Genomic DNA, 27100 nt, shown 5'->3' on the forward strand with positions numbered 1-27100 from the left:
CATTTCCCCGTTTAAATCCCTCCTGATTTTCATTTTGTGCAATAAAATGTCTCTCTCACACTCTTCTTCTGCTGGGCTAGATGGGAGGCTAGCTGCAGATGCTGGATAAAATAGCGTTTATTATCCTGTTTCACGCTGTCACAATGCCCAGGGAAAAGGCGCTGCGGCAGTCCCGGCTCACTCCTATGCCTCGAGGCCCAGCACCGAGTCATAACGATTACCTTTGCCTCCCCAAACGTCTTGATACAGAGGGAGGGAATGGGAGAAGTTTGTGGTGGGGGCGCAAAAGGGGTGGAAGGGACATTTGTGAGGAAAAGATGGAGAGAGAGAGAGAACGTAGACAAGAGGGGAGGGATGAGGAGAATTTCAGAGGGGGGAGCGAGTTGAGAGTGATAAGTGAGTGTGCGGTATTGTATGCACTCCGGTGAGAGAGAGAGAGAGAGAGAGAGAGAGAGAGAGAGAGAGAGAGAGTGTATGTGTGTGAGAGAGAGAGTGACATTTTGGGGGGGGGGGGCTAGCCTCACATCTCTCTCACACTAGTTTGAAATTCACCAGAACAAAGATCCTAATCCCAAGGCTTTTCATTACTGCCTTAGAGGCACCACTCTCCTCCCTCTCCTTGGGCTAAATTTATCATTTACTCCATAACACAACCAATTATGTGGCCCTCTTGGGCTGGGATTTTGGGTGTCAGTTGACAGCTTTGCCTGTAGCGGAGGTTGAGTTGGTGATGCTCGTGGTGTGGATACTGGTAAAAGCGATGCTACGTGAGCAAGATTCTGAGACAGCAAAAAGATGGAAGATTCAGCCTACTTCTTTTCCTTTAAAGGTTAGGTAGGGTACTTTCTCATTGCATTTGCACCATCGTAGCTCACAAGGGTATCAAGGTTGATTCTAGACCCTGGAAACCTGTCAGTGGGAAAGGAAATACTGCCCCATTTAGACTGCTTTACATGTCGCTCATGTTTCATAGCTTCGAGGCATAGGATAAAGGCGTGACTTCTTAGCGATCTGTTGTGAGCGCCCCTCGCTATCGCTACGTACTGGAGGGGGGGAAGCTGGACAGTGTGGGGACCTGTGTCAGTAGTCAAAGAAAACCTAACAGTTAACTTATTACCACTTTGTGGCTAACTTGTTTCCCTGACCTTCAATATGAGGGACCTACAGTGAGTAAAAAAAAAAAAAACATTCGACGCGTCACCAGCTTGCCTGACTACATTACCCATAAGTCATCGCTCTCACCCAGAAATAAAACAATCAGCCCCAGTTTTCTCGATTATCTATACATCCACGAGTCTTTACCTTCTTCATCAACATAGTCATAAGAAACACATGTCTGCAAAAGTGTTGACTAGTTACACTGCGTTACTGCTTTTTTTGGGTTTACTATAAAACAGGAAACAGTCTTAGCAACAACTTAGCCTTGCTAGCATACCTGAACCCAGGTATTAACTGGAGCATAGGAGGTGTGGGGGAGCACATTTCCCAGAGAAGTGAGAGCGAAAGAAAGGAAAGGAAAGAAATACTGACAGACAGACAGACAGACAGACAGACAGACAGACAAGCAGGAAAAGAGGGAGAGAGTGGAATCACAAAAAAAAAAAATCCCGACACAGGCCGCAATCTCCCTCCAACGGCTCATGAAGAGAGCTCCTCTCCTATTCCCACATACCAGGGTCCCTTTTGCCACTGCCTGCAAAGACACTCCTTTATCAGCTAGTTTTTGCTTGAGTGAGTCGGGCCCGGGCCCTTTTGTTTTCTCATAGATTGCTGCTCTTTGTCCTCCCAGGTTCTCTCTCCCTCTCTCTCTCTTTCTCCCGCTGCCTTGTCCCTCTGTTTCTCTCTCTCTCTCTATTTTTGCATTTAAAACAAGGGCTGAAGTGAAGCGGAAGCCGGCCAGGGGGACACTGGCCTCAGTGACCAACCCTGGTTCCCCCTCAGCTCCGCAGGCAACAGAGAGCACAAAAAAAACAAAACACAATTAATAAATAACAACGTGCGATGTTTTACGAGGAAACAGCGAGAAGTTCATTGCTCGCCGGGATTTCTGTGGGATCGCCACAAAAAAGGATCACTCTCTCTTTGTTTCTCTCTTTTTCAATCCCTTTCGGTCTCTCGCTTTCCACAGCACGAGATGAAGGCGAGCGGGAGAAGGTTGAGAAATGAGTGTTTGTTTGCCTGTGTGCTGCATGTCACACAACAAACATTTGCTCAACTTTAGCAGCAGTAAAAATCTTTTCTTTTTTTTTTTGCTGAGAAAGAGAGCAGTTGCTACAGTCTAAGCAATCTTTTGCAAACTAGGGTCTCAATTGAAATATCACTTCTGGTGACCGAGGCCCCCCAACCCCACCCCACCCTTCTCTCTATAAGTGACTCTATTTCTCTAGAGAACTTGGTCCCAAAAGAAATGAATCCACAAATACTCCCAGACTCCGCTGTTAACCGTCTTGTAGCCTCTCTCTTTCTCGGGGCACTTGAGGCTTGAATACTGCCCATTTTATTTGTTGGACAACTTGGGAGCCGGGAGCCCGGGGCATTACCATGAGAATGCTGAGTGTTAGCCGTGAGCTGACAAAGCCGGCCCCCCTCGCTTCTCCGGGGCCCCCGCACTGATGGACACTCACTTGTAAACTGAAAGAATGCTTGCCATTGTCTGACCCAAAGGGCTCCCCTGCCACCACCACCACCACTACCACCACCACCTCCCCGCCCTCCGTCCAACCAACCCACCACCCAGTAGCTACCTCAGAAATCTACTTTCTCTATTCCCTCCCTCCCCGCGTCCCTCTCCTACTTTCTCTCTCTGAATTTCCCTCCCCCATATCTGCCCCCCTCCCCCCCAACACACACCTCTAGGCTCTAAAGAACTCTATTAGTGACAGCTGCTGTCAGTCACAGCGCTAACTGACACACTGACTCCAATCTGGAATAACAACTGTATGTTTCCAATGAGCATGTGTTACGGCCCACCCAAAAGTCTTAAGTCTGCACTGCATGCCCGATGGAAGCAGCGCAAGCAAAAAGCGAGGGCTATACTTAGACTTGCATGGCGCGATCCAGGTCTCTCTCTCTTTTTTTTCCCTTCCCTTAAACAAGTAACCATTTCTTTTGGGGTAAATAATCCAAAACTTACGGTAAATAGGCAGATCCGCCTTGTAGTTTAGCCCCCTCCCAAAAACAGTCCAACGGGGTGATTATCATACAGGGGAACAGCTTGTCAATCATCTGGTACAGGAAGTAAAAGGAAACATCACCAAACAATTTAGATGTGCGGTATTATTTGGCACATTTGTCTCAGATATATGAGGAAAAAAAAAAAAATATATATAAATCATTTAACACTTTTATTAGTCAACTTACCCTTTCAATCATGACATTTTCTATAATGGGGACTCCAGATTTGTAGCATATTTTGTTGAGATCCCATGATCTATAGAGAAGAAAACACCTGTCAGGTTAGGTTGCACAGACTGACAAAAGCAACACAGGCTGACAGCTTGAGAAACATACAGACAACAGAGAGGTGTCAGTGTTAGCCACGAGGCTGTCTGTACCAATTAAGTCATTGGCAAAAGACAGTCATGGGTCTTTTTTCCTAACTCCTTTCATATCATCTCTTAAACACAGATGCAGTCAGTATCTTGCCACCCTTCACTAATTCAGGGCTCCCCGTTGTCCTGAAAAATTTTAGACTAGTACTCCAGTCATGAAAAACACCTGGAAAATGACCAAATTTATCAAATTTGTGGATCAAATTTAATGTTTTTGAAGTCATGGAAAATTGTAAAGTTAGATTATAAAATTGTATTTTCACCAGCTGAGATGGCACCTTTTCTAGCTGAGATGACATATTCTTATCAATATTCTTAGCCACAGAGACTGCACATCAACGCTTGAAGTTGGGGTGGTGTACATATATATATATATAATATGACTTTCCGTGAGCAAATCCCGGGAAATGATTCCCTCAAAGGAGTGGGAGACCTGCAATTTGTCCACTTACTTTCCAAACAGGGACACCTGGACCTTGCTGGCAGACAGAGCAGCTTCCATGTGAACCAGCAAAGCGTCCTGTGTGAGAATGTTGCTGCCCTCTTCTTTGGGCGTCTGGATAATCATCTGTGAGGTAAATACAGACTCCTCTCCCTGCTTCTCCTTGGTGTATCGAAGCTCCTGGCTCACCCGACTGCCAGCTGGAGAAAAATGAACCAACGATAAATAAATTTAGGTGAAGGAGGATAATTGTTGACAGACAGACAGACGGACAGACAGATCAACCGATAAGACAGGGAGAAGGGGATTAAGGTAGTTAGGGAGAACAGGACACATCATCTGCATAACATTTTGCAGAATTCACTTCTCAACACTATACACAGGCAGACACTTGGGTTTCTATACGGACGTGTGTACAACTGCACACACACTTACACTAGAACACACACATATTGGCCAACGCCCTTGGCCCTTGCCAGTGTTGGTTTTGAAGGCACTTCACACAACTCAGCGTCTGGCCAAGAGCAATGAGTAATACAGCTTCTCATTGGCTCCTTCTGTGAAACAGATGTGCCCCGTTAGTTCGGAAAGGCAGCCCTCTGATGCCCCAAAGCCCTTACCACCCTACGGAAGGCCCATAGATATGGGTACAGCAGCATGAAAATACATTTCGACCACATGAAGAACCAACATTAGTAGTTCTCATTTTAACTTGCTGTAAGATCTTGACGCGTTTCCTTTTTTTTTTGAGGGGGGGGGGATCAAATGCGAACATTTGAAATGTTAGGGACATTCGATTGCGTCAAACATTAGAATTTATCTTCGCCAGTATGCAAACATACCTGAGTAACGCTAACAATGAGGAAAAACCCTCTTCCAGGCTCATTAGTGGTGCAACAGCAATAGAGGAAAACCCCATTAAGGTTTACGGCAATAGGAAATGTGACGAGGAGAGACAGAATAGAAAGAGAGATGTAGATATGCTGAGAGGGGAGATAAGGGTGGGGGGGACGGAACGAGAATGAGGGAATGAGATTTAGTTTACGAATGAGTGAGAGAAAGGCAGAAAGCGAGAGGGGGAATAATAATTTGGAGGTGTGAGGGATGGATGAGGAAGGACGGGGAGCAGCGATGGTGTTGATGTGGAATGCAGAAGTTGGTAATGAATAGCATCAAAGACATGAGAGAGAGAGGGAGAGAGAGAAAGAGAGGGGTCGAGAGGTAAGGTAAAAGAGAATGGGCAAACTATGGGGGTCAAAGTGGTGAGAGAGCATTGGAGAGAGAGAGAGAGAGAGAGAGAGAGAGAGAGAGAGAGAGAGAGTAACTGAGCTCAAAAGAGAGCAGGAGAGAGTGTGTAAGTAAGAGAGGGTGAGAGAGAGGGCGAGAGAGAGAGAGAGAGAGAGAGAGAGAGAGAGAGAGAGAGAGAGAGAGAGAGAGAGAGAGAGCTTGAGCCGTGAGGTAGAGTCCAGCCTCCTAATTACAGGAGCTTCGCTGAAAAGAGTTTACCAGCCGCGGGGAATCTGTGGTTGTGCCAAGCGGACATGAAACATGCCGCGTTGGATCACAGAGGGCCCGTCTGCCCCTCTTGCTGTCCCACTACATGACAACCCCCAGGGAGAGCGCGAGAGAGAGAGAGAGAGAGAGAGAGAGAGAGAGAGAGAGAGAGAGAGAGAGAGAGAGAGAGAGAGAGAGAGAGAGAGAGAATTTGGATGTGAGCGCTACATCCACACTCCTCTCTTCCACATTTTAACTGTCCGTTTTCTCACTTTTCCTATGCAGTGTTTTCCTCTTCCAATTTCTGTCTCTGCCATTCTTAAATGCTCTTTGTGATCCCTCTCTCTCTGTCTCTCTTCCTCTCTGCCTCTCTCTCGGGCCCACCCTCGTCTCTCTGCCTAGCCGGGCCTGCAGCATGCTCCATTAATTGATGGAGAGAGAAGAAAAAACAAACTATGCAGCCCGACGCTGTGAAAGTGTGACATCAGGTTAGAGCGCTGGACCTTGGAGTCCAATTTCTTCATGCTTTGCTTTCAAGGCCTCATTTACCCACACAGGGCCCTGGAGTATCAAGTCAGTTTATTTGCAATTATGGGTGTCTTCTGGGGTCTTACGGCCTTTGCACGCCAACTCCGACTTTTTCGTCCGAACACTTTGTGCAGTGACAAATAAATACGTACTCGCTTTTTAGCCACCGAGTCTACAGACGACTCTTAAAAAGTGGTCTGTCATGAGGGTTTTCAGAGCAGGCTGGATTTTCTGGTTGTTTTTTTTTTTTTTTTTGAGTTTCCATTAAAATAAGCTCTCAGAGATTATTTAGAGTTCTTAGCTTGCAGTGATGGATTTAAAAAGAAAATCACATACGACTTATTTGGACTTGGTGTGTAAAGGCCCGTAGGGTCTCTCTATACATTACAAAATGATATTGCAAAAAAAAAAAGCATTTACAGCATGTTGACAGATGTCCTTCACGCATCATTTTTTCCACTAAACATAAGAGAAGCTTCCTTTTGAAATAAACCAAGCCAGCTCAAACAGATTCACCCACAACCCGGATGAAAGAACCAACACCAGTGTCTCTGCGATGCGAGCGAGAGGGCTGGTTTCTACAGGGCTCGTTCTACCATTTCATAAACACGTCACTGAAATGTTAAACTTTGCAGATTTGCTGCAGGGAAGCGCAGAATGAGAATCACCTTCATTAATGCAAGCAGGCTAAATGCACGGACAGTCTGACTCGATGTACGAAAAAAAGAAAAAAAAAAGAAACGGTGTTTGGATATACAATGACTCCGCTCAGGCTCTCCACCGCACAGACTTGAAATCAAAAAGGCTGCTCCAACCCTTTTCATTTGTGGACCTCTTGACGTCTGGTAAACCTTTTTTGACGTTTCGTATGTTAACCTCTGCAGCGTTGGGTTTTGATCCCAACAGGAACTGGGTGGCTCGGAGAGACTCTGGCTCTGTAATTACAGGCCTCCTGAAGTAAATTATAGCTATTTGTGTCTCGTTCCTCCCATCTGGACCACCCAGGCAGCTAGCTAGCGCGCTCTCTCTCTCTCTCTCTCTCTCTGTCTCTCTCTCTCGATCTTTCTCTCCTTGTCTCCTCAAACCCTGGTCCGGCCCCAACCACCCAGCTCCGAGCCCCGCAGTGCTCGGCTCTCTTCTGGTCTGCTCAGTCGTGCCTCTCGCTCCATATGGAAGAGTGGGCTTTTCTTATTTTTTTTGGTGTCTGTTCTTCGATCTCTTGGTTTCTCTATCCTTTTCCTCTCTCTGTCTTTCTTTCAATCCTCTCTCTCTCTCTCGCTCTCTCTCTCTCCCTCCACACAGCCTTAAAGAGACAGTTCCCGGAAATTTTCCCACCCTGGAAGAAAGCGCCTTTGAGAGGGGAAGCTGGAATTTTAGCACCCCAGGGGCTAGTGACTTCATTATATGAGCGATTTTGTGGTATGAGATAGTAGCCAGCGTAGAGAGAAATGAGGTTTTTTTTTTTTAAGGGAATCTGGAGTAAGTTGTTGCATTCGGGGTCAGTCAATTTAGAGACACTCAACCCTCTTCAGAAATTTTTTTTTCAACTCTTATGTCGACAATGGAGCCCGACTTTTTGACAGCATACAGCTGACTGGCACAACCGCAGCAGCATCTCACTGTAATAACACATACGGTGCCATTTCCTGTGGCTTAGATAAACAATACTAATCCACAATTGCAGAGGAATTTTTATTTCTACCCTAAAAAACATCATAAAAGATGACTGTTGAATTAAGAGCGCATGAATTATTTCACCTGCCTCACAACTGAAAGCAATTCACGACAATGTTGACACGAGCACGGCCAAAACCAGGCCCAAAAAATTAGGTAGCCCTTAACCCGAGTTGGATTAGGTTGGGTGTGGGTGTGGGTGTACAACTGTATGTTTGTACAGTTGTACATTTTTTTATGCATAAGTGCTCATATGGATGTCTGTGCATGTGCACTGGTACCGACCCACTAGCAGATCCTGTCATTCTCCAATCCCAGCCATTTCCTCTACCAGACCACTCCATTCAACACACACCCGGACCCCCACCCTCACCCCAAACCAAAGGCTCCTTACCCATAGGAACTTTGAACACCATTGAAATATGTGGCATCTCACATCTGGCCTCCAATAGAGAGCAGAGGCCACCTTTGAAGTGTTTCTCGATAGCGCTGTTTTTTATTCTATTCTATTTTACTCTATTCTATACTAGTCTAGTCTAGTCCAGTCTAGTCTAGACTAGTCTATTTTGTTGTTCTGTCTGGCCAACGGGCCCAGACCAAGTTCCAGGTCCAGGCCATTCTAGGTCAGAGCAGGCCACCTTCAAAGTTTAGTGCGGTAGATTAGCTGGATTAGGGGGCCTCTGAATGGCCACATGCTGCTATGGAGGAAGACCCAAAAACAAGCACACTGAAAGAGATGTGTAAAACTTTACCTGCTTCGTAAGAAGCCGCCATTTGGGCTTCGAGTCATGTGTTCTTCCTTTGCACAGCTTCAAGGAAATTACAGTGCATAGCCAGTTTTACACACATGTTTCAGGGCATGCAGACAATACACACATGCACACACACACACTACTTGTCATCTAAATCCGTGGCCTGACATTGCGAATAACCTACTTGCACAAAAAGGGCAGAGTTGGAAAATAGATTTAAGCAACAAAGAGCCACCAAAGCGCAACAAATTTCTCAGAAAATAGATCCGTGAAATCAGTTCTCTCGTCACTTTTCATCTGTTTTTCTCGATTTTTCAAACGTCTTGGGGGCATCCTGGTGGCTCGGCCTATTAACTACATACTCAGGCCTCATCACAGTGAGCCAGGTTCGAATCCAGCCACGGCCTCTTTGCTGTATGTGTCGTACCCTACATTCCCTTCACCCAGCGTTTCTTGTTTATTTCTACTATCAAAAATCTCCAGCAAGGCGAAAAAGTGAGATTTTTCATTCGGTGGCCTCAAACCCAGAGTCCAAGACACATCTTTGGTTATTTTTCCACATGTGGACCCACCAGACAATGGCCGGTGACCCGGTTTGGCTCCCGGTCCATGACTGCAGGACTCAGCCCTGGCACTTTGGCATCCCCTAGCCAGGGCACCTTCTAGAAAGGCTGCCCCCCCCCCCAGCAGATGGGTGGTGCTGCCATACAAGCTCTTCTGAGTGCAGCTCCGGACTGAATGCGGACCCTTTGTCATTCAGCCCCTCGACTTCTTTCAGATGTTTCCCAACAAACAGCGGAAAAAAGGAAAAAAAAATGAAGAGAGAACGTTTTTCACAACAAAAGCAAATGGACCAAAACTTTCCCAGCCGGTAAAACAATGCCAGAGTTGGGAGGGGTTGACGCTGGGGGCAGGAGAAAGAGGGTGGCTCTTTGGTACTATCATACCTATAGAAATACAGTGGGTTTGTGTGTGTGTGTGTGTGTGTGTGTGTGTGTGTGTGTGTGCGTGTGCGTACGGGAAAAAGTGGGTGTGTTCATCAATATTCAAGGCGGATGGTAGCGCGCTTGGTTTAGGCGGAGAAAAATGTAATGCGGTGCGAGGTTTACAAAACAGAATAATCAATTACATCCCAAATTGAAAAAATAAAGGGAAAAAACCCCAACACGAGATCAAAACCCGAAACAGTAAAGAGCAGAGAAAATGACAAATGAAAAATCAGTTTCACTTACATTCTATTCAGATGTGCCAGTGGTGTTAGCCACCACACATAAATTTCCAATGGGGCTGGCATTTAGGCACTTCCTATTTCCATATGTATAGGCCTGCCTCTGCTAATTATGCTAATCATGGGCAGTGTTGGCCACTGTGAAAAATAGTCACATTAGACACTCCACTGACCGCTAATACTGCTTAATGTGTGGTTGAAACATACATTCATCCCTGCCTGAAAGGCAAAATTTTTCCACATTGCTGGTTTCATTCAGATGAGAAATGAATTTATTGAGCCCAAGGACTATTTCTTTTTTTTTCTCTTTTTTTTTTCCCTCCCAAGTACCAAGAAAATTTTCTCGCTCTCTCCTGGTCCCCCTCCCTCTCTCTCTCTCTCTCTCCTGGTCTCTCGCTCTCTCTCCCCCCTTTTTTATATATATTTTCATGGTGTAAAGACAGAAGCAAATGGTGCACACCCTAAGGTGACTGGTGCTTTATTTCCACGGAGCCAGGAGACAAGCGCCGCGGCTCACTGAGCCAAAAAAGAAGGCGCTGCATTGAACTCTGCTGGCTGAGTCGATGTTGTGCCATTTACGCTTGTTTGGCACATTTTTTTGTGCGCGCCACAGCGCTTTATATGTCCGAGCTGCGTAAAATAAGTCGACGTGCGCCTCACGTGACGAGAGCGCTGCATCGTAGCACGTGTACAGAGATGTTTTACTCGCTCGCTTTAAACATGGCCGCAACCCCAAGATACGGTATAAATATCATGATTTTTAAAAAAAAAAATTTCACAATCGTGAAATCCGGTATAAAGAGTCCTTCTCACACGCGTGCGAGCCTGTGTTGCACACACATGTGTGTTTCTCGCCGCTATATGTGTGTTTATTTGTTGGAGGGGTGGTCTAACTCTGGGGGGGGGGGGGTCTGAGGGAAACCGGGGTGGGGGGGTGGGTGGTGGGGGGTTGAAATAAACATTTAGAAGTGACCCAGGTTGACTCTGCTCTTGTTTGTTCTTTCTACTGGTGAGGTCCAGGGCCCTGAGCGCTGGGAGTTTATTTATCTAGCTGGGGCACCGCCGCGCGCTATTCACCTCCAATAATGCTTCATAGAGCTCCCTTTCTCTGTCTGAACTGGGGCGCTGTGTGTGCTCCGATGAATTATAGCATTTACCTGCTGCTCTGCTCCGAGGTTTGTTTGGAGAAACCGCTCCAAACACCAAAGTGCCCACACGAGCATTTGCTCATTTGCGCAAACCCGACCCCGTTCTCCCGCGCGCTCGTTTCCACCATCGGCACCCCCCCCCCTCTTTGTATCTCTTTCTAACTGATGCTCTCTTCATCACCGGGGGTGGGGTGGGGTGGGGTGCGGGGGGGGGCCTCGGCTGCTTATTTGGCTCGCAGGCTAAACAAAGCTCACTAGTTTGGACAGATTTCGGGACATACTTGCGCTATCCACCAGCTTGTTTATGCTATGTGATGTGTATGCCTCCCCCCTCCACCCCCCACAATCATCATCTCTATATGGCCTCTCAATAGAACATGTGGTGGGCGTGCTGTCCAGATAGGTCCCGTCTCGCTGCACTTGTATTTGGACAGCTTGACTGTGTGTACACGTCTGTCATGCCTCGCCAAAACTCTGCCAAGAAGGATGAGTTTAGTTAATGTAAAAGTAAACAGCAGCACTTTCACATCGAGGCCCTCTCTATAGCGCCTCTCTCCTTCCAACGGGCTGTTCCAGTGGGGCTTTGTACGAGGGGAAACCATTTCAGCTGACCAAAAAAAAAAAAAAAAAGCCTCGCCTTGACATAAAGAAAACAACTTTTTTTTCGATGCGCTGACAATATAAAGGTGTAGAATATAAGCTTGGGTGGGTTGTAATAAAAACACACAAAAAACAATACCCGTTTGGAGCTGAGCAAACACTGACCATCACTTGGACTGAAGATGGACACTAAAAGTCCAAATCCCCAAGACCCTGACTTCAAGAAGGGCGAAAAAAAGAGCAAGCCGCCAGTCTTAAATATTCAGCCCCGTTTCTGCCCCAACCCCCATCGCCTCCTCTCTTCCTCCCTTTCTTTCTACACCTCTTTTTACGATCTCTCTCTCTCTCTCTCTCTCTCTCTCTCTCTCTCTCTCTCTCTCTCTCTCTCTCTCTCTTTTTTCCCCTGTGCACAATACAGCTCGGGTCACACGTTGCCCAGATCTCACCCACCATCACACCCCCAAGCCTGCCCGGTGACCTGCACAAAGCCTTCATCCTGGAACTGAAGCCAATGACATCCATGGTTCTGTGTAATGCCATTACCCTGCAAACAGCCGAGAAAATATCCACCTGCATTATTATTATCACCGATGCAGAGACGCCGTTAAACGGGACCTGCCATCGTACAAATAAAGAAGTCATTCTGACGTAGCTCCATTTTTTTTCTCTCAATACACTTGTACTGTGGCCTGGCTGCGGTTGATGCCAGCCATCTTCGCAGATAAATCAGTCGGGATATGTATAATGCGAGAGCGGCAACAACCGCCGCCGTGATGGTGGCTGTCTCTCTTGTCATGCCCCTCCAGAGCAACTCACCAGAAAGCCAAAAATATGTCTTAATCCCCTTGTCAGACTAAACAGACAGATAGCTTTCACGGCACCCTTCTCATCTACACACACAGGTGTGTGGACCGGAGGCATTTTCAACCAACAGCCCCCTTCCCCCCGGTTTTTTTTTTTTTTTTTAACAATTCCAGATCAGAGATACATCTCATTAGAACATGCTTTCCATACAAGTTTGGCTACTGTGAAGAAAGATGTAAAGCAGCATGTCATCATGCAATGCAGGGAAAAGTGTTTTCTATGTGATGTTAAAGACACACCACTCGTGTCTCTCCTGCCGTGTCTCTCTTCAGACATAGAGAGTATGTCCTCCTGCCACTGCGGTGAGGAAGCAATTAGAAAAGGCCCGGTGATGTGACTCCCCAGAGCAGGCAGACAGACAGGTAGGCAGACAGATGTAGAAATACATACACACACACACACACAAACACACACACACACACACACACAAAGGAGAGGCAGAAACACTTGAACGTAGTCGGGGCACTCAGGCAGACTGACAGACAGGCAGAACGTCCACACCAAAGGTGGCAAAGATGACGAGTGAACGTGTGTGTGCACGTGTGTGTGTGTGTGTGTGTGTGTGTGTGTGTGTGTGCACGGTGGGAGCAATCGCTACACTAAAACGGATATATGATCGGAAGCATATGCCCCCCCCCCCCCACACACACACACACACGATATTAGAGTTGGTGTCAAATCACAGCTATGACACGACTACCTTATTATCGACAAATTGGGGTACAAGTGGAAGAATGCTTCACCCATACTGCAACGCCAACAGCAGCTCGGGAGCGATATTTACCGGATTTGAAGGGTCTGACTTATGCTGCAGATTAAGTTAAATTTCTCCTCGGGTAAGACGCGGCCAGAAAAACATCTTGCGCAGTGTGACATATATTAAAATGCCCCAACAGAAACATTCTTTTGAGATAATTATCTATTTACATGTGTTAATCTGGCAACAGAAACAACTGTCCTACTGGGCAGCATACTTTATCTCCCTTTGGTAATTACGTTGTGTGTGTGTGTGTGTGTGTGTGTGTGTGTGTGTGTGTGTGTGCGCGCACTCGTGTGTGTTTGTGTAAGAGAAACAGGGACAGAGAGCGAGAGAGAGAGTGAGAGAGAGAGAGAGAGAACTAACCTCTCTCCTTGTTACCAAACCACTTTACTCTCCATTGAGGCCCTGGCAGCTTTGTCAATGGGCTATTGGTGGAAACAAGGCAGGCAGAAACTTTAGAAACATGGCCACAGCCTCTTAAAGGCACAGCATTCCTTTTCAGCCCCCGGATCAGCTCTCTCAATCCCACGGCAAACAACTGGCACACAAACATCTAAACATCTCCTTGAAGAGGTCTGCCGGCTAGCTCGCCGGACAATCGGAGGGCGTTACACTGAACAGAACGAAATGTATGGCGAGGGGAGCGCCATAAACGTATATAAGCTTCTATCGCTTCTGTTCGGTGTGTTTGGAAAGACTCGGAAATTCACAGCTAACCTCAAGCTTTATCAGGTGAACCTATTTCAAGGTATACATTTTTTTTTAGTTGACCTGATTTGAGAAACTGGGGGGGAAGAAAATAAAAGTTAAGAGTGCCTCAGAACACTCTTATGCGATTCCTCTGACACCTCCGCGAGGCTCCTGTGGGAGCAAGACCCCAGTTTGCTGCCGATTTGGTGGGCTTAAAAAACCCTAAAGAGTCAGTGTTTATATTCACCAACTGCTGCGGTGCTTTTAGGGTGTGCAAAACAGGTGGGTAAACTTCAGCTGCATTCACTTATATTTTTCTCTTGTAAGGAAGGGGAGGGGAAGGAGGAGGAGGAGGAGGAGGGGGGTAGGGGGTAGGGAGGTGGTGCCTGCTTGCCTGCCTGCCTGCTTGCCTCTTGTTGAATGGAATCCAAGAATAGTTAGGGACCACACAGGGAGCCGAGGGGGGGAGGGGTCCGAGCCCTCAAAGATGGCTAACCATTCACACAGCCCATCTGCTGTGGGGATCAGCCCCGGCACTGAAAGCCTGGGGGTTTAAAAGGAATTTGGCCAGTGTGAAAAACCAAATAAAGGTGCCACTGCCCCCGAAAACGTACAGATAGCCTAAACCTAAAACGCGCGACAAAAACATGCAATGTCATGAAGTGTGGGAATTAAGAGGTGGTTTGTAAGCGGTGGAGCGTCGCACAAACAGTAACTGCAAAGTCAACAGGACGAGAGACGAGAGTGAGTGAGAGAATGTGAGTCACAACAGAGCGTGTGAGAGGAAAGAGAGAATGAGAGGCGGCGCATAGAAGAAGCGTTTGGATATCTTGGGTGAAGTATCACTCATCAAGAAGCAAAGAGACACCATCGAATACCACTGATAAACATTTGGACCTTCTAAGTTCAGCGCATGCTACACCTTCACAACATTCACGCCTGCAAAAAACAAGCTGCAAGGAGCTTGCAGCAGCAGCACAGAAAATGTTATGAGCAAAAGTCGCCAGCGGTTCTTATTTTTATTCTTATCATCATCCAGTGGAAAAACAACGTGTAGCAATCTCCTCCAAACGCTCAGACATCTTAGATAAAGGACTTAACTCTTCAGTCGGTCACTGAGCCAGACAATCAGTCAGTCTGTTAGTCATTGAACACCTAGTGCCCTCCCATGGCTCTGGGATGACACTAACATGGCCACCCGGCTTCTCTGCAACACCCACTACTGTCATTCAAACTCAAATTAAACCCGGTGGGAAGTAATGGGTGATCAAACGGAGCAGAAAAATGCTGCTCTTGAACATAAGGTCACTGAATCATATTGTGTTATCAGCTAAATGAGAGATTGCGGTACATGACTTTGCCTTTAAAAGTGAAACAGCTCATGTAGCTGCCCCCCCCCCCCCCCCACACACACACTTAGTGCAATACTTTATACGGCTTCCATGCAGCAACAAACATTCACAGCAAACGGATGATGAGGTAAAACACATCTTGGACTCACCTTCCACCCATAGTTTTTCGATGTCCGTTTCGATAGCTGCGACTCGGAGCCCCACGGACAGAGCCCCAAAAACTAAGAGTCCAATAAAAAGGACCTTCCCACAGTGTCTCTGGATGTGGCAGCCTAGAGAGAAGAGGAGGGCCTGGAACCTTGCCCGGATCCACAGAGGAGCTTTCTGACCTACCGCTTTCCCCTAGAGATGATGCAGGAGGGAGGGTGACAAGAAGACAGTACTATTAGTATTATCATCGCTATTATATTAGTACATTAGGCTAAACAATGGGCAACAATGCCACAATATTATACACTAATGATGCACTGTAGTGCAAGTGCTTAAGAATGCAAGTTGTATAGCTCATGTCTTTGTCAGTCTGTCTATCGATAGAATCCAGATTGTCAGGTTATAGGTGGAAAATTATGCACAAGCTTTTATGTTAACTTCTAACCCCAATCCATAGGGACAGAATATGGTGACGGAAACATGCAGGAAACGTGACTACCTGAAACACGGTTCATTTTAAACCATTCTTTGTGCAGATTATAGGTAAACGCTTTGTACCACTGTCTGGCCAAAACTGCTGAAAAGCTAAGATGCTAACCAGCTAACTAAGTAACTAGCTAACTAAGATTTGAAGCTTGGCACCAGTGTATAACAGCATAGTTATGTCAATACTGTCCAAGCCCAGTGTGTGCTGTGGAAGTTGTTCTAAAATCACATTTCTCATCACCTGAACTCATCCAGACGCAAGACTGGCCATCCAGATCTCTGCATTATTATCGTCCCCCATAGGCCTCACAGGCTTACAACAGTACTAACCTGAAAGCCTGACTCTTGGTCTTTGGCAATTCAGTTCACGGAGGATACGAGGCAACGCTGTTTCGAATAAAATGAACAAAGACTGACTGGCCAAACGCTGACAAATTCGGGCAAAAAGTTTGCAAAGTTTAGATTCCTATTTCACAACAAGCACAATTTGGCATTTGTTACCTTTCATCTAAATCCTTGAAGAAGCAATTTGGCCTCAACATATTCTTCTACTAGATACAAGAGCACCACAGCCCTTAGTGCTGTACCTATGACGAGTTCTATGCACTCTGTGTACTGCTTGTGCCTAAATATGGGAGGAGGGGGGGTACTGATTGACTACACCTATGATATAAACTGGTGAAGCAATTAGGTTTTTAGCCGAGACACTGAGCCATAGTCCAAACTAAGTAAGGCGTTACAGCTGACAGGGGCTTACAACCGGGGTGTCCGAGGTTCCCCTACTTCTCTAGCCTTACATCCCCACTCCTCAGACGGGCCACTTCCTGCAAACGTCGCGCGTTTGCATGGGGGGGGGGTAAAAGCATTCCCTCGTTCACGCCGTGCATGCGCTACAGAACGCCACTTAGGCGGACGGCGGCGGGGGTGGTGTTGTGGGTCCCCCCCCCCCCCGGCGGTGCTGAGACACGTCCGGGCGGTCCAGAGATGCTTTATCGCATCAAACCCAATCAGGAGATTCCCTTTTTTTTGCAAGGACCCACCACATTTCTAAACAAGACCCCGCTGCGATCTGCGCTCCCTTTAACGGGGCCGAAAACACGCGCGAGCACGCACGCACACACCGGGTGTTTTTTGGGGGGGAGAGAGAGAGGGGGGGGTAACTCATTCTCCCACGGAGTCTTTTAAATGGATGCAAATCGTATCTCCATTCATAATGACAAAACGAGTAAAACACCAAAAAAAATTTTTTTTTAAAAAAAAAACCGGAACCGACTCGAGTGTCTCGACGCGCGCACGCCGCCCGTGCGCGCGCGAGCCGCAAAACGGCCGCCCGTGCTTTCTACATTCGCACCGCGCACGCTTTGCGCTTCGTTCGCCCGACGCGCCAACCCGCCGCGGCGGTCGGGTCGGGTTGGCGCGTTCATTCATACCGGGCGCCGCCGGAGAGCCGCGCTCTCGCGTCCCGACACGCCGCCGCGAAGGCTTACGGGGGGGCGCGTCGCGTCGCCGTCGTCGTCATCACCTTTGAAATCTGTTTAAGGGCGAAGGCGGCGTGGCAGTAGCTCGGTCTCCGGAGCAGGTCGGCGTTGGCGGCCGGCTGGGAGCGCGTGTAACTCGGCGGTAGATCTCCGAAGACGCCGGCCCCTGGGACCCCGCGATCCGAGGCCATAGTCCGAGAGGAGGGTGAGCGGGGCGCAGGGCGACGCGGCGGGCAGAGCGGTGCGGCTTCAGAGAACGCGGCGGCGATAATCCAACATAGACAGAGGGCGCATCCAGCACCGCCGGCGAGAGGTCGGGCGACGGGTTTCTAGTCTTCCTTGGAGCCGAACGAGTCTCGAAACTCCATCCCAACATCATGCGCCCAAATCCGTGTAGATCCTTCAGTCTTCATTCGTCCCGGTGGTTTATCAAACAACGTCTCGGGAGTGGTAGCTAGTAGTAGTAGTAGTAGTAGTTGTAGTAGTAGTAGTATGGTGGTGGTGGTGGTAGTAGTAGTAGCAATAGTAGTAGTGTCTGCTGCGCCGTCCGTGTCAAGTCTAACTCCGGTCCTGTAGCGGTAACATTTGGAGTAGTTCGCCTCTCGGCAAATCCTGAAAAGGGAGGTTTGATGGAAAAGTGCTCCGGCTCCCATTGGCCAAGGAAGAGGCAAATTACTTTGCAAACATCGCCTATTATTAGCTGCTAAGCAACAGCTCACCAAAGTGGAGAGAGAAGGGGACCACCCAGGCTGCTGCTGCCTGGGCTGGAGGGGAGTGGAGGGGAGAGGGGGAGGAGGAGGAGGGCAAATGGGAGGAGGCGTCGGAGGGAGAGAGGAACTCTTTCAATAAACTCGCGCACGCACGCACACGCGCGCGCATACACACGCTCGTCGCACGTGCACGCGGGCGTGCACGCGGGCGTGCACAAACGCCCGTACGGACGGACACACACACACGTTCTCGTATACGCTTACACGCACGCACATACACACGCACACACATACACACGCACACACATACACACGCACGCACACACGCACAACTCGCCGCCTTGCTCGCTCTGAACATTATCCCCAGCGGCCAGGCTGAACCCCTCCGTTTGTAAGAAGCAATCACACATGCCATCTATTGATACAACAGCAGCAGACATGTACACAAATCTTTTTCATCCTGCAGCCAGTCGTCATAAAAGCTGTTAATTCAGCCTTTCACACGTCTTGGGAAAACTAAAGATAAAGTGGAGCTATAGAGATGCACTTTCACATAAATATGTTTTGAATAAACAGCGAGCAATTAAAAAAAAAATCCTTTATAACTTAGATCAAGAGGATCTGTGTCTGGCCACATGTGACGTTTGAAATCAAATTACATCCCAAAACACCAATTTCGTCCATGTCACGCTGTGAGCGCAGTTTGTTAGGCAGCTGTGGGAAGTGTGAGTGCGTGCAAGTGGTAAGTTGTTGGACCAACAACTGTAGCATGACATCCTGTAGCCAAAAGCTTTGAGCACGACATAAACCCTTTGTGTCCCTTTAAAACATCCTTTTAAGATTTTTTTTTTTTGGAGAATGGTTTCAGATGTATTTTTATTTTCATAGCCTTAAAGCGGCTCGGTCCCAACAAGAAACATGTATCTTTATTTGAACCTTTGTAAGTTTTCCATGTTTTGTCATCCGTAACTTTATTGACTGGTTCCTTCTGAAATCCTTTCTCGAGACGGAACGGTTCCGCAGGAACGCTGCCTCGTACACATTTTAAGACCCAGTGCCGTAAACTTTTGCTTTCCATTCCCCAACGGAGGTGGTCTTGGTGGACTTGTGCTCGGCCCTGCTTATGATGGTATCTGTTACATTATCAGCTAAGTCAAACTCTTTTCATCAAAAACAGCAACCGATGCCACCACACGTACACACTATCTGTGAGGCATCTGCTGCTAACTTCAGGCCCGTCACACTACTGTAAAGCAAACACTGACGTGAGGTAATTTGAATAAGGGGCTGGTGCCCGGCCGGGACTCGTCTGACTATTGACAGTTCCTTGTTCAGTCTGTGTCACAGCTTGCTGTTAAGTTGTTAGCTCCATCAGCACTATTAACATATCACACAAGCACACGCACACACACACATAGGACCATGAAGAGCATTTAGAAATCTACATTTCCTGAAGATGTGTCAAAGCTGTAAACGTGCATGGCCACTAAAGAGGCAGTAAATGGGGCAGAGTCACCGCGGAAAACACACTAGACTGTAAAAGATTAAAAACGTGATTTCCAAACTAAACCTGTTGGTGTGTCGCGGGGCCTCAGCAAGACGAGTGTGTGAGACCTGGGTTCGACTCTGTGACCCTTTGTTACACGTCTTCCCACCTTTTCTGCCATTCAACACAGGTGGATGCTAGCTGAACATATACTGAATCTGGTACATAAGATGATGTAGTGTAACACAGTAGGAGTATATAAGTACTGTATATGGGCATGATGGGTTGCGGCATTGGGATATGGTATAGTATATGGGCAATATACTCTATAAGCAATCTGTTATAATCTATGGGCATATGTTGTTGATTACCCAACCATAACAAAATATAGTATAGTATAGTACAGTATAGTATAGTATTGTACAGTATAGTATAGTAGTGACCTACCTGTTGTGCATACATGCTTGTCTCCGGTGTCCTGTTGTTGTTCCACTTATTTCTTCTGTTTCTGTTCTTGTTTGTTGTTTTGTTTTGTGTCCTTTATTTTTGTGTGAGTGATGTCCGTAAGCGCTAGAAGCTGCTGTGTACCAGAGTCAAATTCCTCGTGTGCACAGACACACTTGGCCAATAAAGCCGATTCCGTTTCCACACTTCCCAGGCCGATTAAGGACAAAGCTGCCCATCTACACTCTCTTGGTTGCTGCTCTTGTTCAGCCGCAAGTAAACGTGAAACAAAACACCCCTAAAGAAGTCAAAGAAGAGGTACAAGAAATTTAAAGATTTTTTTTTTGTACCATCTAAAAGTTGTTCCTCAGTTATTACGAACAAGTAGACAATGTGGGACCGTTTACATCGGCACCTTTCCCATTGGGCACCAGAGCCCGACCTCCACGAAGCGGCTATGTCAGCTCAGGACATAGCCGAGTCCGCTTTCACACGGGTTAATCAGTCGTTACAGAATTATACGTCGCCCAAACAACTCTAACTGTCCTAACATAAACGACACAAATCTATATGTTGTGCTAGACTACTCTTACATTACTTTTGCTCCAATAGGGGCCTATTTAACTCTCGAGTTACAGGAGTTAGACGTCTACCTGACGCCCACTTTCCAGCCATTAGCTAGCCTGGTTTTTGCCTCAACGATGCCATTTTGGTGTCTTTTAGACCTTTAGTCAATTTGAAGCCGCTCGTTTCCTTAATAGAAAGCGTGACGTAAGTACACAATAGATTGTGACGGGCAGTTTCTCCTCTCACACCTCTTATTACTCTGATTTGGGAAGCGAATATCAGCAACGGATCTCGAAAAACAACATGGCGCAGGTTCACAAGGTACTTCTCGGCCGTGAGTGAACGATGGCGCTTCACCATTGGTCGGACGGCAGAGTTGGAGTTTCCCCATTGGCCGCCAGAACAGTTTTCTGCTACGTCATCAGCCGTCGACGGAACCGATTTCAAAGCGGTCTCTTTTTAAACGTCGCGCAAAAAAAAGCGAACGGAAGAAGAAAACAGCCGTTTCATAGACGCGGTCGCGGTCCAGCCGTGTGCTGGGTTTGGGTGCCCTCTTCAATTTCACCTTCTGATATCGGAGCCTGATGGCGTCACTGATGAATGTTACACATTATTGTCTGAGTTACTCACGCCATTTCTTCGTAAGACCTGTAACCGGTTATTTTCTTGCCCGGTGCGGGATTCGATACGGGGTGTACTGCACCACAAAGCGACGCCACTAACCGCTCGGCTGAAGGGTCAGACCCGTTAGCTAGGGGCTAACGTGTCTTATTAGTAGTTTACAGGTCTATTCAGAAAGTATCCAGAATTCGTCTCTTCCTACTACAATGACACGAGTAATATGTTTAATCCCCAAACCAAGACATATACTAGGTTTTGTTTAATAATGTATTTCTGATTTTTCCCTTTTTTCACTATTTTCCCTATTTTAAGTCAAACACCCACCCTCGCAACTGCATCGACACAAAGACGATGCTTAGACCGCTTCACCACCGCGGACTTTACAGACATATACTAGTTTAAACTACTAATAAGACCCTTTAGCCGAGCGGTTAGTGATGTCGCCTTGTGGTGCAGTACACCTAGTATCGAATCCCGCACCGGGCAAAAAAAATAACCAGTTACATTAGGTTTTAACCTAGTATATCACTTGTTAGAGTGACGTTTCACCGTTTGAAATCTGCTTTCACCTTTTCTCATGCACACACACACACCCACCCATAGGAGTTCTGGAGTTAAGCTGCCCGCTTGTTTTCGGGCCTTTTCCTCCAGTTGTCAAATACCGATCATTTCAAACAGGCAAAATTGCATCGAAAATAAGATCCTGGACTTACATTTCCTAGCTATACTTTGTCTTGTCTCGTCTGTGCGTGCCTCGAAAGACGGATTTTTGAACTAAAATGAGGTTAAGTGTGCGGCGGTGACTACAAGTCAGCAGACTGACCAGTTTAAGTAATCCATCAAACACGAACTCAGGGAGGTATGTTAACAGAAAACTGAAAATATTCCCCTAACACAAACACCCGTCTTAGCGTGAATATATTTTAGATTGTCACCGAGAAAGTCGACATTCGTTTTCTCGAAAGGTAAAGCTGGGGGTGCTTTGGGCAAAATTCAATTTCACAAAGTGTAATCGCGACTCGTGAAACTACTGGCAGCAGGAAAGTGAGTTTCCACACTGACCTCTGTTTGAAGAGTGTTACTGAAAGTATAGGATGGCTCAAAAAGCAGCAACATGCGCCTTAAGAATATTGAGTACAGGTTTTCCAAAAGAAGAATTTCTGCAAATCTACACAACCTTTCCTCTCCTCTTTCCAGAGGAGCGCCATGGAGTGTTGAGTGTGCAGGGTTTTCTTCCGACCAGTCACTACACCAGCCAGGTGATTTCACTCGTTAGTCTGTCCTCTTCCAGTTAACGGTATGCTAATCACCCGGTGGAGGTTTTTTTTGGCTTGGAGAGTATATTTAGCTATTGTATATTGTACATTGGGCAGTAGAAGCAACGTACGCTTTCTTCCTCAGCTACCAGCATGCTATTGTTAGGTATTGCAGTGATGTCTGCTCGGAAAATAACCCAACTACCTATTGAAATGAAAGAGACCATACGCAATTACAATGTGCTCATATATCCAGGGTGGCAATAGCTGGCTTGTTTCTGCGCTTTACTGGAACTGAGTAGAGCTTGCTGGGGTTGGGTTGGGTTGGGTTGGGTTGAGTGGTAGAGGGAAACAGGCAGCTGGAAATGGGAGCTAATGTGGAATGTAAGGAATTGGGCTGTGTGCTAGGGGGCCCCTTCAAGCCTAACAAACTCAGGGAGGTCCGAGGCCTGGTCTGGAGGCCTTGAATAAATAAACCATCTGAGATGACCATGCGCTGTCCAGATATCTGCCATCACACCACCCAGGCCTCTAAACACAAACCGCCTAGCTCTCTCCCCTCCCTTCTCCTCTCCTCTCCCCCTCCAGTGTCCCTCTCTCTCTCGCCTTCCTTTCATTTATAAGTAGTACCCTCTATCCCATCTTCCCTCTGTCCTTCGCCCATATACACCCATCTCTCACTTCTTCTGCCCTTCATCCCATCACACCAATGTCTTTCCATTCATCCAACATACGGCTCTTCCCCGATCCAGTTTCTTTCCCCTTCCACAGTTCACCCCTTCTTCTCTTACTCATTCCTTTTTGTAGATTCATTTCTCCCCAATGCGTCCATCCATCAGTCCATCTGTCCATCCATCTATCCATCCATCCATCCGTGCATGCATGCATGCATGTCTGGGCTGTGCAGGGTTCTGTGCTATAGGCAGAGCCGTGGAAATACTCTGGCAGTCAGCCCTCGCACCACAACCGAGCCGCTCAGGGTTCAAGCCCAGGGAGTGTTTATTTATCATAAGGAAAGGCTGTGGGGACTGGCCCTGGCTGCAATTCTCCTTTCTTGCATGCGTTAAATGAAGAAGAATGAGAGAGAGAAATATGAGAGAGAGAGAGACACCACTAGAAAGAGAGAGAGATAGAGAGAGAGACCACTATAGAGAGAGAGACCACTAGAGAGAGAGACAGACCACTAGAGAGAGAGACCACTAGAGACAGACCACTAGAGAGCGAGAGCAAGAGAGAGACCACTAGAGAGAGAGAGAGAGAGAGAGAGAGAGGGGAGGAAGCGAGACAAAAGAACCCTCTTTGACTAGATTTCACTGGATCGACAATAATTGTCATCGGTGAGGGGGGCGTTGAGACATGGAGGTGAGGGGGGTACGAAATCTGTTTCTTTGGTTTAAAAACTACAAACAAAGGACGTGTATCTGACACCCAAGGCTTATCATAATACATTTTGGTATTCTGGGACGGCCCGGCGCTCGTATAATGTAGAAACGAAGGCGATGAATCAAAAAGCCGGAGCACGGTTCACAGCGGGGTATCCTAAAGAACAGCGGATTGCTTTTTAAACCCACCTTTGTTCCTTCAGCTCGCTCTATGTAATACTATATTGCCCTCCGCTCCGCTACATGACATCACACTTCTAAATATACCAGACCTGGGTCAAAAAAGTAGCCGCCGTAAAATCCGTAGGAAAATGTTTGGTCGATAGGCCTGCGATAGGGCTCAGGCGGACCGTCAGTCACACAGGAAGACCCTTAACTCTGACTTTCACGCACTTCACAGGGATGACCTTCAGTCTCTGAAACACATCTTAATGTCGACGAGTCCCCGTCCCTCATAAAGGGACTAAAACAAAGCACGCAGGAGCCTTTATAAAATCTGATTTTTAAGCCCCGTATAGGTGGTGTAAAGCGTTCAAGCCGTGCAGTGAGTGTCGAGGGGAACACAGAAGGCGGATGGAAGTCTTCTCTTCTGCAAAGGTGTCACGTACACGTCCCTTCTTTAACATCTATTTAACCAATATTTGTGCAAACCGCCCACCGGGCACGTCTTCCCGACGTCGGATCACAGCGATACCCGGCCACTCGGCACCGTGGATCCACAACACAGCAACGGCTACGCTTCCAAGAAATATGGAGATATCAAAACAGGATCTTCGAGAATAACATTTACGGAAACTGTGCAAACTCGTTGGCCGGAGAGAACGAATCACAAACACATCTCGAGTCAACGCTCGTCTGAACGAAGAAGAGAAAAAAAAATTATTTTCATGATGACAAACACAACATAAACAGTCGGGAGTACTTGGCAAGCCGCGAGGTGGGGGCCCTTACTGCGAAAACAAAGCTGTACGGGGGGGGAAACAAAGAGCGGCGCTCCATCATAATTAAGAAACCCCAGCAAATTCACAAAAACCCCACCCGAAACCTCTCCACTTTGTCATCGCACGTCAGGGGACGCACAACCGGGCCTCGCTGGAAGGCCGGGAGTCACTTTGAGTCCCCCGAACGTCCCTGAAAGAGATCCGCAAACGCACAGGAGTCGAGAAAAACGCGTCTTAGATGCGAGTGAAAAAGCCAAGAAAGTTGCCCGTCGTGCCAGCGGAGAGACACACACACACACACACACACACATACACACACACGCTTGTGTTTTGCATCGAGCACCTCCGTTCAGCCCAGAGGAGACCGGGGGGCTGCCACCCACAGACTCACACAAGATTAATTATGATAATGCATTTCTTTACCCCTTTGTCATCGTAATGAATGGTTGCCTTTAAGGGAGAAAAACACACAAAAACACACACACACACAGAGTGAGACACACACACACACACACACACACACACACACACACACACACTTTTCTCCCAGTCTTTGTTTGGGTGGTTGTAACGGAGGTATTGTCAGACGTGGCTAGCAGGTGGTAATGCAAACTCAGACCTGTTGGTTTAGCTTGGGAACCAAAGTGTGTGACCTCGCAACTGTGTGCTGCATGTGTGTGTGTGTGTGTGCGTGTGTGCGTGCAATGCATTTCTTTATTTTTTTCTTTAAATGCATCGCTCTGTTGCAACCCGTTCCAACATTACGGATGAACTTATATGGAAGAAGAAGAAGAAAAAAAAAGAAGCTCAGGTCCAAAAACCACCTTTCATTTTCAATTTTGGACATACGTGCCATGTACGAACTGGGAAAGGGGGAAAAATAAAACTTGTAAACGTTAAATAACCTCTTGACACCACATTTTCTCCTCAACTTTTCACAGTAAAAGTGGATGTAATCTGTTTCATGACTTGGAAATGTAACTCCAATAGCACTTTATATATATATATAGAGAGAGAGAGAGAGAGAGAGAGAGAGAGAGAGAGAGAGAGAGAGAGAGAGAGATAGAAGGAGAGAGACTAGAATGGAATAATTGCATTTGATCTAATTTGTGGCGCTCACTCACATCACCAGAAACCAGCAAAACCCCCCCCCCCCATCTAATGTGATGGAGGCTATGAAACGGACGACGGCTTCTGATAACTTCTCCAGCTGCAGAGGTGCAAAAGTCACGACCTGTGAAATCTCCGCCGACGACATCTGAAAACATTTTACTGTCAGAGGAACTAAAACCCGGCCCGGCCTCGGGTGTCCGGTTCACTGCACGGCCCATCTGATCGGCCACCCCTTTCAAACGGCGGCCGGTCCATGTTTGGCTAATTAGCCGAGGGCCTCCGCGCTGACGGACAAGGATATGGCGGTGTGTGTTTGCGTGTGCAGAGCATGTCACCGAGGTTGTTATCCCATACACGGGCTCTCTGTCGCCACACACACCCTTTGTCAGCTAAGTAACATAAGCGAGGGTTATAGCTGTTGTGCGGGGGGGGGGGGGAGGAAGGAGTGTTTGTGTGTTCAGAGGTTGGAGCGAGAGATGGGACGGGGGTAGCGTGAGGGGTGGTGGTGGTGGGGTGGGGGGGGTCGCATCTTGAAAGGTGGTGTGTGGAAAAAGAAGGGAGGGAGGAAATTCATTTGTGGCTCCAGAACACAGAAGACAAATTGAGGGACTGTTGTGCTAATGTGTAGGGGTCAGCAACAAACACACACACACACACACACACGCACGCACACACACACACACACACACACACACACACAGATTTCTGACTGACTTGCCACTTGGGTGGCCTCCTCCCTCTCCCGCTCACCCACGATCAGCCCTCAGGCCACGAAGCCACCCAAGCTACTCAGCCAACCCCCCCCCCCCAGCCCACCCCCGCAGACTCCACCTCGCCTCCCTTTTATGTTGCACATTTACGCCGTCCGGCCATCCGCACACGCATCCGCCTGTCGGTCTTTAGACACGCACGGCGCTCGAGGTGCGCTCTCGCGGGCTGTCGCGCGCGCGCGGCTTTACGCCGCCGCATCTGGCGCGGAGCCTCGCGACGGCAGTTCCCGAGGCTGGCGACGTCCTATTTTACTGTAAGGGAGGCGACGCGACGCCGAGGCCGCAGCAGACAGGCCCGTGTAATGCACAGAACCACGTGGGAGGGAGGGGGTCCCCATTATAGCCCGGAGGCCGAGTCCCGGGTCCACTCCTAGGGGCCGAACATGCTCCCGAGAGAGAGAGAGGGGGGAGAGGAGCGGAGCGGGTTTTCGCGTGAGAGCCGCGCCACGTCATGCTTGGTGCGATGACGTCATCCCACGCCTCGCACGCGGGAACCCGACGCAAGTGCACCCGCAACCGCGAGGCCCAATTAGGAGGAGTTTCACGCGTTATTAAAGACCGTCGGTCCATTTAAAGCATCCTTCTTGACCCCCCCCACCCCACTTTTTTTTCT

The 27100-nt window shown here is 47.8% G+C and overlaps 1 protein-coding gene across 2 annotated transcripts in view; it reads right to left on the minus strand.

Annotated features, from left to right (window-relative positions):
• ptch2 (patched 2) overlaps positions 1 to 17405 on the minus strand; it is a 36469-nt gene extending 19064 nt beyond the window's left edge. For both annotated transcript variants that reach the window (XM_056293201.1, XM_056293200.1), the window contains exons 1-5: positions 17242 to 17405; positions 15233 to 15425; positions 4004 to 4193; positions 3361 to 3430; positions 3134 to 3225 (exon numbers count right to left, since the gene is read on the minus strand). In XM_056293201.1, coding sequence (XP_056149176.1) covers positions 3134 to 3225; positions 3361 to 3430; positions 4004 to 4193; positions 15233 to 15425; positions 17242 to 17388 — 692 coding nt within the window. In that variant the 5' untranslated portion in view covers positions 17389 to 17405. The remainder of the gene's footprint in view (positions 1 to 3133; positions 3226 to 3360; positions 3431 to 4003; positions 4194 to 15232; positions 15426 to 17241) is intronic.
• Between the last annotated feature and the right edge of the window lie 9695 nt (positions 17406 to 27100).

Source organism: Lampris incognitus, chromosome 14, assembly GCF_029633865.1.
Source record: "Lampris incognitus isolate fLamInc1 chromosome 14, fLamInc1.hap2, whole genome shotgun sequence".
NCBI lineage: Eukaryota > Metazoa > Chordata > Actinopteri > Lampriformes > Lampridae > Lampris > Lampris incognitus.